Source organism: Trachinotus anak, unplaced genomic scaffold (genome assembly GCF_046630095.1).
Source record: "Trachinotus anak isolate AG129_WGS33_773 ecotype Australia unplaced genomic scaffold, CSIRO_AGI_Tana_v1 ptg000004l, whole genome shotgun sequence".
NCBI lineage: Eukaryota > Metazoa > Chordata > Actinopteri > Carangiformes > Carangidae > Trachinotus > Trachinotus anak.
In genome coordinates this window covers 9,428,353-9,442,856 of record NW_027273855.1, presented here as the reverse complement: position 1 = coordinate 9,442,856, position 14,504 = coordinate 9,428,353, and the positions used below count along the sequence as shown (strand labels likewise).

Here is a 14,504-nt window from a genome sequence, read left to right as displayed (position 1 = left end):
GTACATAACAGAAACAGTGTTTTTGATAATAATCAGTGTCCTGCTTGTATATTTTGCATGTTGCAAGAATTTGCAAGTTTTAGGTATATAGTTTTAGGTATTTAGGTGTATGTATATATATATATATATATAAAAAGTTTTTCCTATTTCTAGTGCCATGACCTTCCTCAATCTTGCTTGTTTCAAGATACACACAGACACTTATTTCTTGATCATTTGCCAAATAAATTTATTTAAATTAAAACAGGTTTGAATATTTTTATTATATTACAAAATAAGGCTTTTTGGGACTCCATTATAACCAGAAATGTCCTGCAGAGTCAATTCCACCTCCACCAAGTCCAACAAAAATGCTGCTCACACATTATTGCATTAGTGATAATGATCATATAAAGTACTATATTATACTTAAGTATATCCCACTGATAATAGGCTTCTTTTGTACTTTAAATATATATGATTTTGAATGCAGCACTTTTACTCCTAACACAGTATATTTATATTGTTCACAATAGTAGTAGATTTGAATACTACACTATACTATAATAATACTCTATTTAAAACCACTTCTTCCTTTTTCACTTCCAGGTAAGTGTTCAGAGACTGGATAATCTGGACTTGACTAAAACCTGTTTGATCGCAATGATCACAACATCTGTGATTATATTGTTGCAATTATGCAATATTGTCTCCCAATGTACCAAGGGTGTTATCAAACTGCATTCATCAGTGAACGGTGCAAACAGAAGCCAGTGGGTTTACTGAACCCATATGAAACAAATTAAACATTCAGCAGGTGACAGTATTGTTAATTTCATGGAGAAGAGAACAACAGTTGAACATGTTGCACACTCGTTTTTGTTCTCTGTGAAATCAGTACTAAATCAGTATACATATGTATTTATACACACACACACACACACACACACACACACACACACACACACACATACATACATACATACTTCTCAAACTTTAAAAGCACACAGATCTCTCATTTTAAAGTAAACAATATCTGAGCACTACTAAATGCAGTATTACCTCTAGAGAGATTTGAAGTTACTGAGAACACAAAGTGATACTCTGTGATTCATACCAATTTGTCATAAAAGACTGTACAAATTGTGTGAGGCAACATGCAGAGTAGAGGGTGAGCACACAATCGATCAAAGTCCTTTTGGCAACAAACACACACTGACTTTTCATTTTTCTTCTCTGTAAATATCATGTTATTAATGCCTGACATCACTGCGTAATGTTAGCCTGTGCTGATTCATCAACAAAATACACATTTCAACATCTACCCCTAAAACATCCAAACACTAAAGCATTTGTTCATTGTTTACACATGTGCTTCAGTGAAAAGGCTTGTGGAACATGCAGCAAAAAGTATAAGATGAAGAAATTTCGGAGCAGTGGTGGTGTAAAGACTGGAGAGGGCTTGTGTCACCAGTTCAATCCCCAACCCCAGCTGTGATTGTACAGGGCAGCTTCCAGGTGTGAATGTGTGTAACCTTGTGAGTGTGAGTGGAGCCCCTCTGAAAAAGACACTGTGAAACTTCCCTGAAAATGATAATCAAACATACACTATATTGCCAAAAGTATTCACTTGCCCATCCAAATAATTGAAATTGGGTGTTCCAATCACCTCCATGGCCACAGGTGTATAAAATCAAGCACCTAGGCATGCAGACTGTTTCTACAAACATTTGTGAAAGAATGGGTTGCTCTCAGGAGCTCAGTGAATTCTAGTGTGGTACTGTGATAGGATGCCACCTGTGCAACAAGTCCAGTCGTGAAATTTCCTAGTTCCTAAATATTCCACACTCAACTGTCAGTGGTATTATAACAAAGTGGAAGCGATTGGGAATGACAGCAACTCAGCCACGAAGTGGTAGGCCACGTAAACTGACGGAGCAGGGTCAGCAGATGCTGAGCCGCATAGTGCGCAGGGGTCGCCAACTTTCTGCAGAGTCAATCGCTACAGACCTCCAAACTTCATGTGGCCTTCAGATTAGCTCAAGAAGAGTGCATAGAGAGCTTCATGGAATGGGTTTCCATGGCCGAGCAGCTGCATCCAAGCCATACATCACCAAGTACAATGCAAAGTGTTGGATGCAGTGGTGTAAAGGACGCCACCACTGGACTCTAGAACAGTGGAGACGTGTTCTCTGGAGTGACAAATCATGCTTCTCCATCTGGCAATCTGATGGACAAGTCTGGGTTTGGCGGTTGCCAGGAGAACGGTACTTGTCTGACTGCATTGTGCCAAGTGTAAAGTTTGGTGGAGGGGGGATTATGGTGTGGGGTTGTTTTTCAGAAGCTGGGCTTGGGCCCTTACTTCCAGTGAACTCTGAATGCTTCAGCATACCAAGAGATTTTGGACAATTCCATGCTCCCAACTTTGTGAGAACAGTTTGGAGATGGCCCCTTCCTCTTCCAACATGACTGTGCCAGTGCACAAAGCAAGGTCCATAAAGACATGAATGAGAGAGTTTGGTGTGAATGAACTTGACTGGCCTGCACAGAGTCCTGACCTCAACCCGATAGAACACCTTTGGGATGAATTAGAGCGGAGAATGGGAGCCAGGCCTTCTCGTCCAACATCAGTGTGTGACCTCACAAATGCGCTTCTGGAAGAATGGTCACAAATTCCCATAAACACACTCCTGAACCTTGTGGACAGCCTTCCCAGAAGAGTTGAAGCTGTTATAGCTGCAAAGGGTGGACCGACGTCATATTAAACCCTATGGATTAAGAATGGGATGTCACTTAAATTCATATGCAAGTCAAGGCAGGTGGGCGAATACTTTTGGCAATATAGTGTATATCACATGGAATCATCATAATGACTAGAAAAAATGGACAAAATGGAAAGAAAAACTGCAAATACAGTAGCAGTGTACAATGTATTAACAGAAGGTAACACAAAAAAGACAGACTGTATAAAATAAAAACCAAATTACATCTTATCAAAATGCTGTGATGCTTCCAACATATGTATGCTGACACACATTTTACAGGGTTTGGGTTATTGTCTTTAAACTGTCCTCAACTATGCTGTCTGTGGTTGGGGTTATAATGATAACAAGCAACATAACAAAGGGGATTTACAAGAAAAATAAAATGAAAGATTAAAAATATATAATAAACCAATGATATCAACAGAGCTAGGTGACAGTCTCAAAAGAAGCTGGTGAAAGTAACAAAATAAAGCAATAAAAGCTCTGGTAAAGTAGACAGCGAATAGGTACAGGAGAAAAAGGAACAATTATTGGAAAAGATTTCATATAAAACAGAGTTTCAAAAAATTTATGAAAGATGATACTATTGGTTTGTCACATTTTTGTTATGGCTGTTTTGTCTTTTCCTCATTGCTACGTCTTATCAGTTTTTATCACTGCTCCTCAATGTTTCATCTCTGTACAAACTCATTTCCCCAGACAAAGCATTGCAAGCTGTGTTTTATTTTTTATTGTTAAAAAGATTCACAATTAGATTCCTGGGATCTATAGGCTACATGAAGACTTATTTAAGAACTGTGGTTACAAGAAGATTACAAAATAAAACAAAATTTAAAAAAAATTAATAACATAGTCAATGTAAAATAACTCAAACCTCATACAAAACCACAGAGAAAGTTCCCACTAACACTTGGACTGCTAACCAGCAGAGGCTAATTATTTTTATTTTCCAGGTGCAATCAAAGGGGTCAATCCATAACAGTTATATTTGTTTTCCTGTACATAAAAAGGCCTTATAACAGCTTACCATCTTTATTACTGTAGAACTGCCCCACTTAGTGGTAAAAAAAGAGAAATACAACACATGATTAGGTTTATTGACCCACTGGTGGAACAAAATGCCTAAAAACACAAACGGGAATCAAGTCTGTGTCATACACACATGCAGAATTATATTTCACGGCTACCATCATGCAGACAGCAGAATTTTACTAGTTTGGATGAAGATAACACCTTTAATGTGACATTCGGGTGCAAAAGCTGTGTAAGCATACATCCAAAATATGTTATTTTCTCTCACATGGAAAGGGCCACAGTGAAGAGTAAAAACTCCACATATTATTAGAAACACATTTTTTAAGCAACTGTGAGGAACTAGCAGTTGCTTAGCAACACTGTCGCAACAGAGCAGGGATTATGCTGAAACAGGCAAAGTGAACATGGCTGTACAAATTCTCTTTAAGGTGTAACATCATTAACACACACACACTCACTCACACACACACACACACACACACAAACATGTGTAGGTCTTTCTATTGTTGTAAGGAGACGTACTGACATTATGCATTCCTTAGCCCCTTAAACTAACCTTAACCAACACAACTAAATGCTTGAACCCTAACTTTATTCTAACCCTGACCTTAAAGCTTGACCCTCAAACAGCCCTTAAAGGTTTTGAGGACCAGTGAAAATTGTGGTATAAATACTTGTGAGCTGAAGAGAAGACATTCACCAGGAGTTCAGTTCTTACCTACCCCTGCTACATACCTCATACCCTTTGCCCAACTTCATTCATTCTCATCTAGAACTGAATTTGTGCAGTTATATATACACTTTGATTCCCCTAAAGATAGCATATAAACATTTAATAAATTGTTTATAACATGCTATAAGGATATATAAGTGTTTATTAATGTATCTGTAAACAACTGTAATTTCTCCTCAGGAAATAGGGGATGTTGTGTAAGCAGCTTATGAATCACATAATTGTTACAATACTCTACAAAATGAATACTTAAAACATCCTCATGTCTGCTTACAACTACATAAAAGTGTGTTATAAACCATTAATTAAATGTTTATATAGTGCTAAAAATGCAAAATAGGGATAGATGAAGTGTTAAAGTAACAAATGATGCTTACATGGATCAGTTTGGAACTAACATGACTTTGTTGACCTTGCTATGAGAGTCTTACCATTGATAACATATGGTAAAATATTGTTACAATATCATAGAATTAGATAGTCTTGTATTTTTTACACATACTGATGTGACTGATGACTATTGGTATTTTGTGGTATTAATTCAACATTTGGTTTGGTATGCTGCAGTTCTGTTTTAAACCACTTTCATTTTAGCTGTGCCACCTCTGCAGACTGAAAACTCTAAACTGCTTCCTTTAATATTTCTTTGCTAATGCTTAAGTATGCTATAATTGTCATCTTTACAAAGGCAGAGACCTTCATTAAAACTAAAATTAATTTAAATGGGTTTGAGGAGTGCTTAGCAGTACTTGCATGTATCCTAGCAGAAATAAGTGACCTATCAGTGACTTCACAATTTAGTTAAAATGTCCCTGATGCTAAACAGGAGTTGTGTTGTGCTCACTGTCAATTAAACGTCAGTGAATATTTGGTCTAGAATGGTTATTTTTCTCTAAACAGGTTTGTTAATGTTAAAGTAAGAAAGTGTAACCCTGAACACAGAGTAAAGAGCTGTTTTTGAGGAACAGCAGCCGTTAGCCGTTAGCGTCGGTCACTCTCATGCACTGTGTCCGGGGGGTGCGTGCGACTGTGCAGCCCTGGTGTTCTTGAACAGACCCTTCCATTTTAGTCCTGGGTAATATTTTACCCATACAACGCTACGAGTTACTGAACAGTCTGTATTTCAGCAACTAACACACATATTGAATTCGATGTGTGTTGTCGGATTTTATACGTTTGTCTACAAGGGGCGTTTTTTAAAAATGTTATTTTAGTTACTGTTTAACTGTTCCAGTTAGCAGGTCCGGTCTGCGTATCTGGGGCAGAGATTGGAGAGACAGAGGGATGTCGCGTGGGTAAGTGGGGGGGGGGGGGGGGGGGGTTGTATGAGGATGATAACGTTGCCTTATTTTAGAAAAGCGTGTGTCCGTGCTATGGTGAAGATGGAGACAACTACAGTAATTTATATTCGTCGCTATCGTTATAAATTAAGTGGTTGCTTTGTTGTGTATGTGTATTGAAAGCCGTTGTTCTGTTGTGTCGTGGTAGTGAGCTGGAGAAGTTGGACCCGGCTGTTTTCCAGAAGCAGTTGCACAATCTGAAGTTTAGGTAGGCATTTCTGCATCCCCCTAATGTCAAGTTAGCTAACTGTCTTTGTTCTAGACTTTAACATCGAAATTTTGTTCAGAATCGGAAGCATTTTTTTTCGCCGATAGAAATATCGGGAAGGTTTATTGAATTTGCGTACATGTGCCGCTAGAGGCGCTCTACTTTCTATAACGTCAATTAACCATTTCCTGAAGCGTGTTGAAGAAAGCCAAATTAACTCGCTAGAAGTTACAGCTAAGTTGGAAGGTAAGCTATGTAGCTTACCACTCATTACTGGCAAATCAATCTTAGCAATTGTGTCTTGAGACTTTCGCATTATATTGTTTAGTTATATAGCTTAAGTTTCATATTTATGTTCAAGTAATGGTTTGGTTTGTAGCAGCTAATATTAGCTGCTAAGCTATCTCAGCTTGTTTGTGGGCAGTTAGCGCACTGCTGTAGAGCACAACACGCGTACTTTTTGAGGAGATTGCGGGACAGGAAATTTAAATACATAAACTTTGTATTCAAGGAAACCGTAAAGCCTTAGATAGGTGACAAAGTAGGTATACGAATGTGTAAGTTTCTTTGTCTTAGGTTTTTACAAAACAGTTGTGGTAACTGGCATCAAGAGTTCACAACAAATCTTAAATTATGTCTGTGACACATTCTGAACTAGGGCAAGAAGAATTAGGCCCCATAATGACATGTGTAGCTCTGACACCAAGTATTGAGTATCTGCATTGTTTTTACCAGACTGATTCAGACTGGTTATTTAATGTGCATTGTAAAGTGTACTACTGAGAGCAACTTTTAAATGACATTAGCATTCTAATAGTGTTTTGATCTTGGGATGTAGCATTAACAATGATTCCTAAGAGAGTGACATGTTTGCTGTTGTTTTGATTCTATAGCTAAATATAAGGTTTTAAATGACATTTCAAAACAGCATCATTCTGAAGCCCATATCAACCATGTCATATCTTCATGTCAATGTACATTGTCTACATTGTGTTGAGATGTCAAATCTTTCTCTAGTGTGTCTTCTCACTCTTAGTAATCTTGTAATATTGAAATCAGGTAAAACATGTTTGTGTTGATTATTGGTTAATTGTATGTTTGCAGCATGGAAGAAGAGGGGGACAGTAATCTGTGCATTGACACTGACTCAGACACAGCAGAGAAGAAGGATGGTACCAAGTGTAAAGTCAAATGGACCCAGGAAGAGGTGAGTGAAAAGAAGACTTTAAACAACTTTGTCCTCACAACACCCTGATATTTATGCTACATGCCAGCAGGAAGAGCTGATTGAAGCAGAGGTGGCAACTTGCACTTAAGAAATTAGTCACAGGTTTCTGTTTATTCATTAGGTTGTTAGCTAATCTTAGAAGTAACAAATTCCATGGATAACTTTCTTTTAAAATCTTAAAAGTAACAAACTGTAAAGTCAATGAAAACTACATGGATAACTTACAGTTATCTTAATGTGATGTCACTCTATAATTTACCCATGTTGTTGTAATGAGTTCATGGTAATCTGTACTTGTAACCTGACCTTAAAGCTCACATTAAATAATACTGTGTCTGAACTGATTTTTTTATTGTTTTCAGGATGAAAATCTCAAAATCCTGGTCAGCAACTTCGGGAAAAAAGATTGGAAAACTATTGCCAGTTTTTTACCCGTAAGTATTTAGCAGAAACAAATACAGCTGAGAACAAGTGAATGAATGAATCAGCAACATGAACTTTAAATAACCTTTAAAGTTCATGTTGCTGATTCATTCATTCATAAAACAGAAGAATTCCAGAGGGATTGACCATATGTTGGTCCTGTTGTTAACCTTTAAAAATGCAAATCTCTGAATACCAACCAATCTCTCCAAATTTATATTATTTTAATTTTGAGTAATACTGTCCTAGCATTTTAAAAAGAAGAGTTTAGAAGAGTTAATTTCCTGTTGCTGTGACAGGGGCGGACAGAATTCCAGTGTATGCTTCGCTGGAAAAAACACCTGGATCCTGATTTAGTCAAAGGCTTCTGGTCCAAAGAGGAAGACAAAAAGGTGAAAGAACCAATAAAACCTGACACAATCACAGTTTTTAGTTGTTGATATTGTCCCATCTCACTTTGTACTTCTGTGTTTGCATATGTATTTATGCTGGACAGATAATAGAGCTGGTGGGCAAGTACGGCACCAGACAATGGACTTTGATTGCCAGGCACCTGAAAGGACGGCTGGGGAAACAGTGTCGTGAACGCTGGCATAACCACCTTGACCCTCTGGTTAAAAAGAGCTCCTGGACCAATGAAGAAGACCTCATCATTTATAAAGCCCACTCCATTCTGGGAAACCGGTGGGCTGAGATCGCAAAGCTGCTCCCTGGAAGGTGAGTCGGCAAACAGTGATTGATTTGTTGAAATTTAACAAGGCAGATAATGGGCAGTAACATGCATCATTTTGTTGCTACTCTTAAAATGTTTGTTTTAACCAGGGATGACACAGAGACTTCCTTGTAAATTTCTTATTCCTTTTGAAGGACAGACAACTCTGTGAAGAATCACTGGAATTCCACCATCAAACGTAAAGCTGAGTTGGGCCTATACCAAGACGATGCTGACAGCATTTCGCTGGATATTCAACAGTTTGTGGAAGGAGAGGTACAGTGCTGAATTGAATTGAATTGAATTTAGCACATACTGTATATGGCTCATAGTATTCAGCTTTTACTGATTTCCAGTAGATTAATTGTTACTGGGACGTGGCTGCTTATTCATGCAATTATTCAATCAACCAATCTTGGCAGCAGAGCATTGCATAAAATTCTGGGATAGATGAAGACTGGAAAAATATAGCCTGATCTGATGAATCTGGATTTCTGCTGTGGCACGTAGATGGTAGGTTCAGAATTTGACATCAAGCATGAATCCATGGATCCAACCTGTGTCAACAGTCCAGGCAGCTTCCGGTGGTGGTGTAATGATGCTGAATGTTTCTTGGAACGTCATGATAAGTAGCAATGTCATGATACCAGAAGTTTAATGGTCCCTGATGATCTGCATCAAATGCAAAATGTCTTCATACAGTCTTGTGTTCTTTTTTTATACAAGTTATGGCGCCTGTTGCTGCACCTGTGCTTGCCGTTGCCATTCCACAGGTTTAATGTCAAAGTAGAACGCAAAACAAGAATCTAGAGAATTGTGGCATCGGCTTTGTACCCAAGTATCAGTTCTCGTGACATTCATACATTCTGAATTTACATCATATGTTGTGTTACAGGTGGACTTCAGATGTGACGTTGTATTAGACACTGAACCAGTAACTCCTGCAGTGGTAAGCTTTCTAAAGATATATATAGCTTTCTATCTATATTTTATATTTTTCTCCAAGATATTCCCAACTAATAAGATATTTCCAGCTGGTTTCATTGTCCTACTTGTTGCTTTGCTGCAGGTCAGGACAGAGAAAGAGAAGAAACAGGAATGTCAGAAAGTCAAGCAGCAGACGGCTGTTCCACCTCCACAGACTTTGCCATCAAGGAGAGAGTTCTCCTCTTTAAGTCCTAACTTCCCTCCCAGTTCGAGTTCTAGTCCCAGTTCAAGCTCAGGTGCCCCAGCAGCCGCACCAGTAGACCAGAAGAAGTTTGCTGATGCGGCATTGAGGATGATCGCTGAGGACATGCTGCCATTAAGGTGACTTTTAGTGCTAGTGTCTAATGTCTGTGTAGGGTTGTTGTCAAAAGTTTGTGTGTTACTGCACTCAACACATATGCATCCTCCAGAAAGGCTAACTAGCGACTTGTATGTCTACAACATGTTAAGATAAAAATCCAATCACCAGTCACTCTCACACACACACACACACACACACACAGACACTACATTAGAAAATGTACAATGCCAGTATATCTTTGTTTCCCACAGTTTTGTTGAGGGGGCAGGCTTCAGGTCTTTCATGAGCACCATTAGCCCTGAATACAACAAGCTGTCCCAGCGTACCATGGGCCTACAGCTCTATGATGATGTGGAGAGAACCATTAAGCCTCGGCTCATCCGTGACCTTAAAGGTTGTCTTGCCAGAACCAAAGATGGTGAGAATGCCATTCATGTCACCTTTGACCTCTGGGCTGGGGATCAATCCCAACCGGCGGAGGAGCCCATCATCGTTGTGCAGCTCCATTTTATCAGTAATTCCTGGCAGATCCGCCGTCCCATTGTGGCTTTCCGTCACCTCACCCACAAAAACCTCAGCACCGCTGTGGCCAGAGAGCTTGAAGGTGTGCTGCTGAGCTATGGCATATTTCCACACAGCATCGGCTACGTACTCGCCAACCAGGCCAAAGAAAGCCTGGCTGGGAACAACTTGTTCTGCGACTACAACATTATGTGCTCATCCAACAGGGGAGAACCAGATGGAGACGAGATAGTGGCATTTTTGTCAGACCAGATGTCAGAAACAGAGTCCCCCTTTTCAGAGATTCATATCGGGACCAGGACCATCTGCGTGGCCAAAACTCTTCAGCTGGTGATCAAGGAGGCATTGAAGAATTCCAGGGTAGTGGAGAACCTGCTCTCCCAGGTCCATAACGTGGTTGCTTTCTTTAGGAGCAGCGCCTACTGGAGTGAGGTAGGAGAAACAGACAAAGAGGGTAAAGTGTAAATTTCAAGTTATTTTACACTAAATTATTATCTTCATGAAAAAGCACATGCTTCCAGTCAGCAAATCTGTTTTTCTGTCACAGATTTATAGATTTTACATCAAATAATGTGGCAGGATCAGAGTGTCTTGTTTTAATTAAGTCTATTCACCAATTAAGTTTCATTCTCAAGTGTTTGTGAGGCTCTACTTTCACCACTGTTTCTCTTGCCAACTCATTTCCTGTGACAAGCATATGTCGTCATTATTTTTGAGGCTTTTCATCTTACATCTGACATTACATTACATTGCAGAGATTCAAAGAGATCAGAAATTTCTTTCCTGTCTTATTTTAACACAGCTATTGTCTGTCATTTTTTTTATTTAGGTTTTGTTGAGGGAGTGCAACGTGTCTCTGTGCCCTTCTTCCAGTAATTGCCGCTGGAACTCCATGATGATGTCTTTACGCCGAATGGTGCAGGAGTCGGCCTGGAGTGCCATCATGACGCTCCTTGCCCAGGCTCGCATAGAGGCCAATGACACAGCTAGTGCCCCACCTCTGGTAATGGTCAGGAGGGAGCAAGTGATTGACATCCTAAGTCTCATTGAGCCCTTTGAGGAGGCCTTGCAGGTAAAAGAGAAAGTTAATGAGAACTTTATGTATTATGGATATAGTAGAAATTTAGTACAGTTTTTCTTTTCTGACTAAATCCTAATATGGTTTTGGCCTTTTTGGACACCAAGTTCCAAATTATCTGTTAACCTTTTGTGACTTCTTTGTGTCTCTTAACCAAGTAATCAGTCTAAGAAGAAATATAAACATTGATTCGAGTTGATTCGACATTTGAATGAACATCATCTTTAGCACTTGAGCACTTTAGCCATTGTCAGCCTAAAATAGCATTGTATTATATGTTCTAACACAGAACTGAAACCTATTATTTGGTGATAGATATAGGGTGTGACAAAGAGTTTTTCTTTAATTCACTTAAGCAAAACAAACAAATACAGGGGCGCCTGGGTGGCTCACCTGGTAGAGCGCATACCAATGGGGCTTGGCCCTGACCGCAGTGGCCCAGGGTTCGGGTCCAACCCATGGCCCTTTGCTGCATGTCATCCCCTCTTTCTCTCCCAGGCTTTCCTGTCTCTCTCTCAATGTACCTATAAATAAAGGCATAAAAAGGTTTAATAAAATCAACAAACAAATATTTTATGTTAACTCCATTCAAGTATTTATTTATGAAACATGTCTTAATTTGTCAGTTGTTCTTTGTGCCTCTTTTTCTTTTTGAGCCCCTTAAAAATATTGCATGCATGTATGGAAATACAGTATATGTCCTATGAGTATTGCTTGTAGAAGATTGTGTGAGAGCATTACCTTTTTGCCTCTTCTAACCCAGGTCCTGCAAGGAAATGGTGTGACCATCTCTTTCATCATACCCTCCCTCATTGGCCTTGATAAGACCTGCGAGAGCCGTGTCACCACTTACACCCACTTCAACAAGGCCCTGCGCACAGGTCTCCACACACACTTCCAATCCCTGATTCACCAGAAGGACATAATACTAGCTGCTGTGCTTGATCCTAGGATCAAAATGCAGGTACTTAATTTCGATAGAAGCCTAGCTGTTCTGTCAGACTTTCTATTTTGCATCCACAGAGCTGATAGACTGACACAGCAGGCTGCAAGTGTGCATCCTATGCCAATTTTATATTAATTTCTGTAGACCTCTGTGGATATATTACCTCAGAATGAGAACTCTCACCCTCTCTTGACCACTTTTTTTCCAGCCATTTTCTGATGCCAAACTGGAGGACCAGACAGGTTTCTTAACTCCCCCGTCAAAGTATCAGGTTCGTACCATTGTGGAAACCACATTAGAAAGCATGGAGGCCTCAGCATTTCCCTCTGTGGAAACAGATGAAGAGCAGACAAACAAGGAGTTGAAAATGGAGCAGAATGGCAAAGAGGAATGCCAAGCCAACACGCTAATAGAGGCATCTGGTGCCTGTTCAGATGAAAACAAATGCGACGCAGTCAGTGGAAATGACCTCAAGCGCAAGTCTATCTTCAACGTCCTCCAATTGCCTGCAAAGACCATGAAGCAGTCAGAGCTTGATGTGTACCTGGCTGAACCATTGTGGGACAGCAACTCCAGTGTGCTGTACTGGAAGTCTGCTGCTCGGTTCCCCAAGCTCCAGGGCATAGCAAAGAAGCTGCTAGCAGTACCAGCCACCTCAGGGTGCTTTGACTCGCTCTGTCCAATGGCAGCATGTATTGTAAGAGCCAAGAGGAACCGCCTGCCACCTCACACCACAGAGAGACTGCTTCTATACAAAAACTCTTTGAAGAGAAAGAGTGTCAAAAAACCCAACGGGGTCTCTAAACACTAATGGGTCAGGTCAAAATTGGGTCTGATCATTCTGTCCTCCACACTTTCTTCTACATACTTGTCAAATTTCCTTAAATTTCATCAATTAAATTTCTTCAGACATTAAACTAACTGAATTTAGCATCCTTTCAACCTTGCAGTAGTAAGCAACAGCAGCAAACTATATTAAATGTGTACTGAAAATAAGGGTGGTGTATTCTGAATATCTCTGTAGTACAACACAATGGCAACCAGTGACTTACCGTCAGAGTTCAAACTTGTCATTTTCTCTGTGGCTAGTGGACTCAGATAATCGCAAGCGTTCTAAGTAAAGGGCAGCAAAGTAGATGAGCTGCATTGCCAAAACAATATGTAATAAAGAATTGTAAAAATGTGAATGTGTGAAGTGTTAAGAGCTGATTCAATTCAAAGTAAAACAAAAACCTGAAAGCTGAAAAAATTGTGCACTGCCGTAACACAGACAAAGGAGGAAATGAAGAATGTAATCAGTGTCCTTATGTGTAGGATCTGAAATTTTTTAACTCCCACTGGTTGTATTAAAAAAGACACTGTAACAGAGAGCAAAGCACAAATCTACCTTAATGCCATAAAAATAATTTTAAAGATACTTCAATTAGATCTCTAATAAAGTGCTACCCATCAGAGCTTTAACATCAGCCTGTCTTCTCTTTGGCAGGTAAGTAGCAGTCTCGGTGTATGACTAGTCAGTTTCTAAAGCAAAAGTGATTAGTATGTGCCAGAAAATGCACTGTAGATTTTTAAACTCATAGTAATTTGTTTTGTATGCTGTATACCAAGTGGTAGTAAATGAGAATGCATTTTTTCATCTTTTTTTGTAAATGTCCCATTTATTCCGTCAGTATTTTATGATTTGTTTTATAATTTTAATTTTCTTTATTGGTCAGCAATGCATTAGAGGTGCACCAATTAATGGTTTTCTCAAGAGCCTTGATGGTGATGATCAGCTGTTGATGGGAAAAGTCATTCCACATCTTAGTTTGACTGTGTTAGACTGAACAAACTAAAGTTCAAATTGAGTAACAGCAGACTGACTTCATTGCAGTGATAATTGTTCATTTGCTAATAAACACCAGTGTGAACTTGACTACTTGTCTCCACATGGAAATATTCAAAGATTGTACTATTTGAATTAAATATATTTTCTCTACACTTTCTTGTGTTTGTGGCCCAGCTTTCATTTATATTCAAGTCAGTGTATAGATAGATAGATAGATGACTTTATTCATCCCCGAAGGGAAATTAGTTTGTTACAGCTGTCCGGTGTATTATAATACAAAATATACAATAGAATAAAATACAGAGGTAGACAGAAAGAAATAAAAATACAGAATGGCAGATATAAATAATAATATACTATGTATATGCATATGTAAATGGAAAGTGCAAAAAGATGGACAGTATGCATTTCATAACGGC

General features: G+C 39.1%; 1 protein-coding gene across 5 annotated transcripts; it reads left to right on the top strand.

The window, feature by feature from the left end:
• Positions 1-5,565: 5,565 nt before the first annotated feature.
• mybl2a (v-myb avian myeloblastosis viral oncogene homolog-like 2a) lies at positions 5,566-14,237 on the top strand. Of its 5 annotated transcripts, none has more exons than XM_071475658.1 (13): positions 5,566-5,807; positions 6,001-6,060; positions 7,165-7,267; positions 7,651-7,722; positions 8,011-8,103; positions 8,208-8,428; positions 8,579-8,699; positions 9,319-9,372; positions 9,493-9,731; positions 9,963-10,665; positions 11,063-11,305; positions 12,075-12,275; positions 12,466-14,237. In XM_071475658.1, exons 1-13 carry the CDS (start codon positions 5,797-5,799, stop codon positions 13,066-13,068), a joined length of 2,724 nt encoding a protein of 907 aa, XP_071331759.1. In that variant the 5' UTR covers positions 5,566-5,796; the 3' UTR covers positions 13,069-14,237. The 5 variants fall into 5 exon arrangements, with proteins under 5 accessions (XP_071331759.1, XP_071331760.1, XP_071331762.1 ...); XM_071475661.1 differs by lacking the exon at positions 5,566-5,807 and adding an exon at positions 5,862-5,909; XM_071475659.1 differs by lacking the exon at positions 6,001-6,060.
• Positions 14,238-14,504: the final 267 nt, after the last annotated feature.

Excerpts from the sequence above, each read along its gene's own strand:
- mybl2a (XM_071475658.1), top strand. Across the intron at positions 7,268-7,650 it reads TCAAATGGACCCAGGAAGAG|GATGAAAATCTCAAAATCCT; the intron begins GTGAGTGAAAAG and ends TATTGTTTTCAG. Across the intron at positions 9,732-9,962 it reads GAGGACATGCTGCCATTAAG|TTTTGTTGAGGGGGCAGGCT; the intron begins GTGACTTTTAGT and ends TGTTTCCCACAG.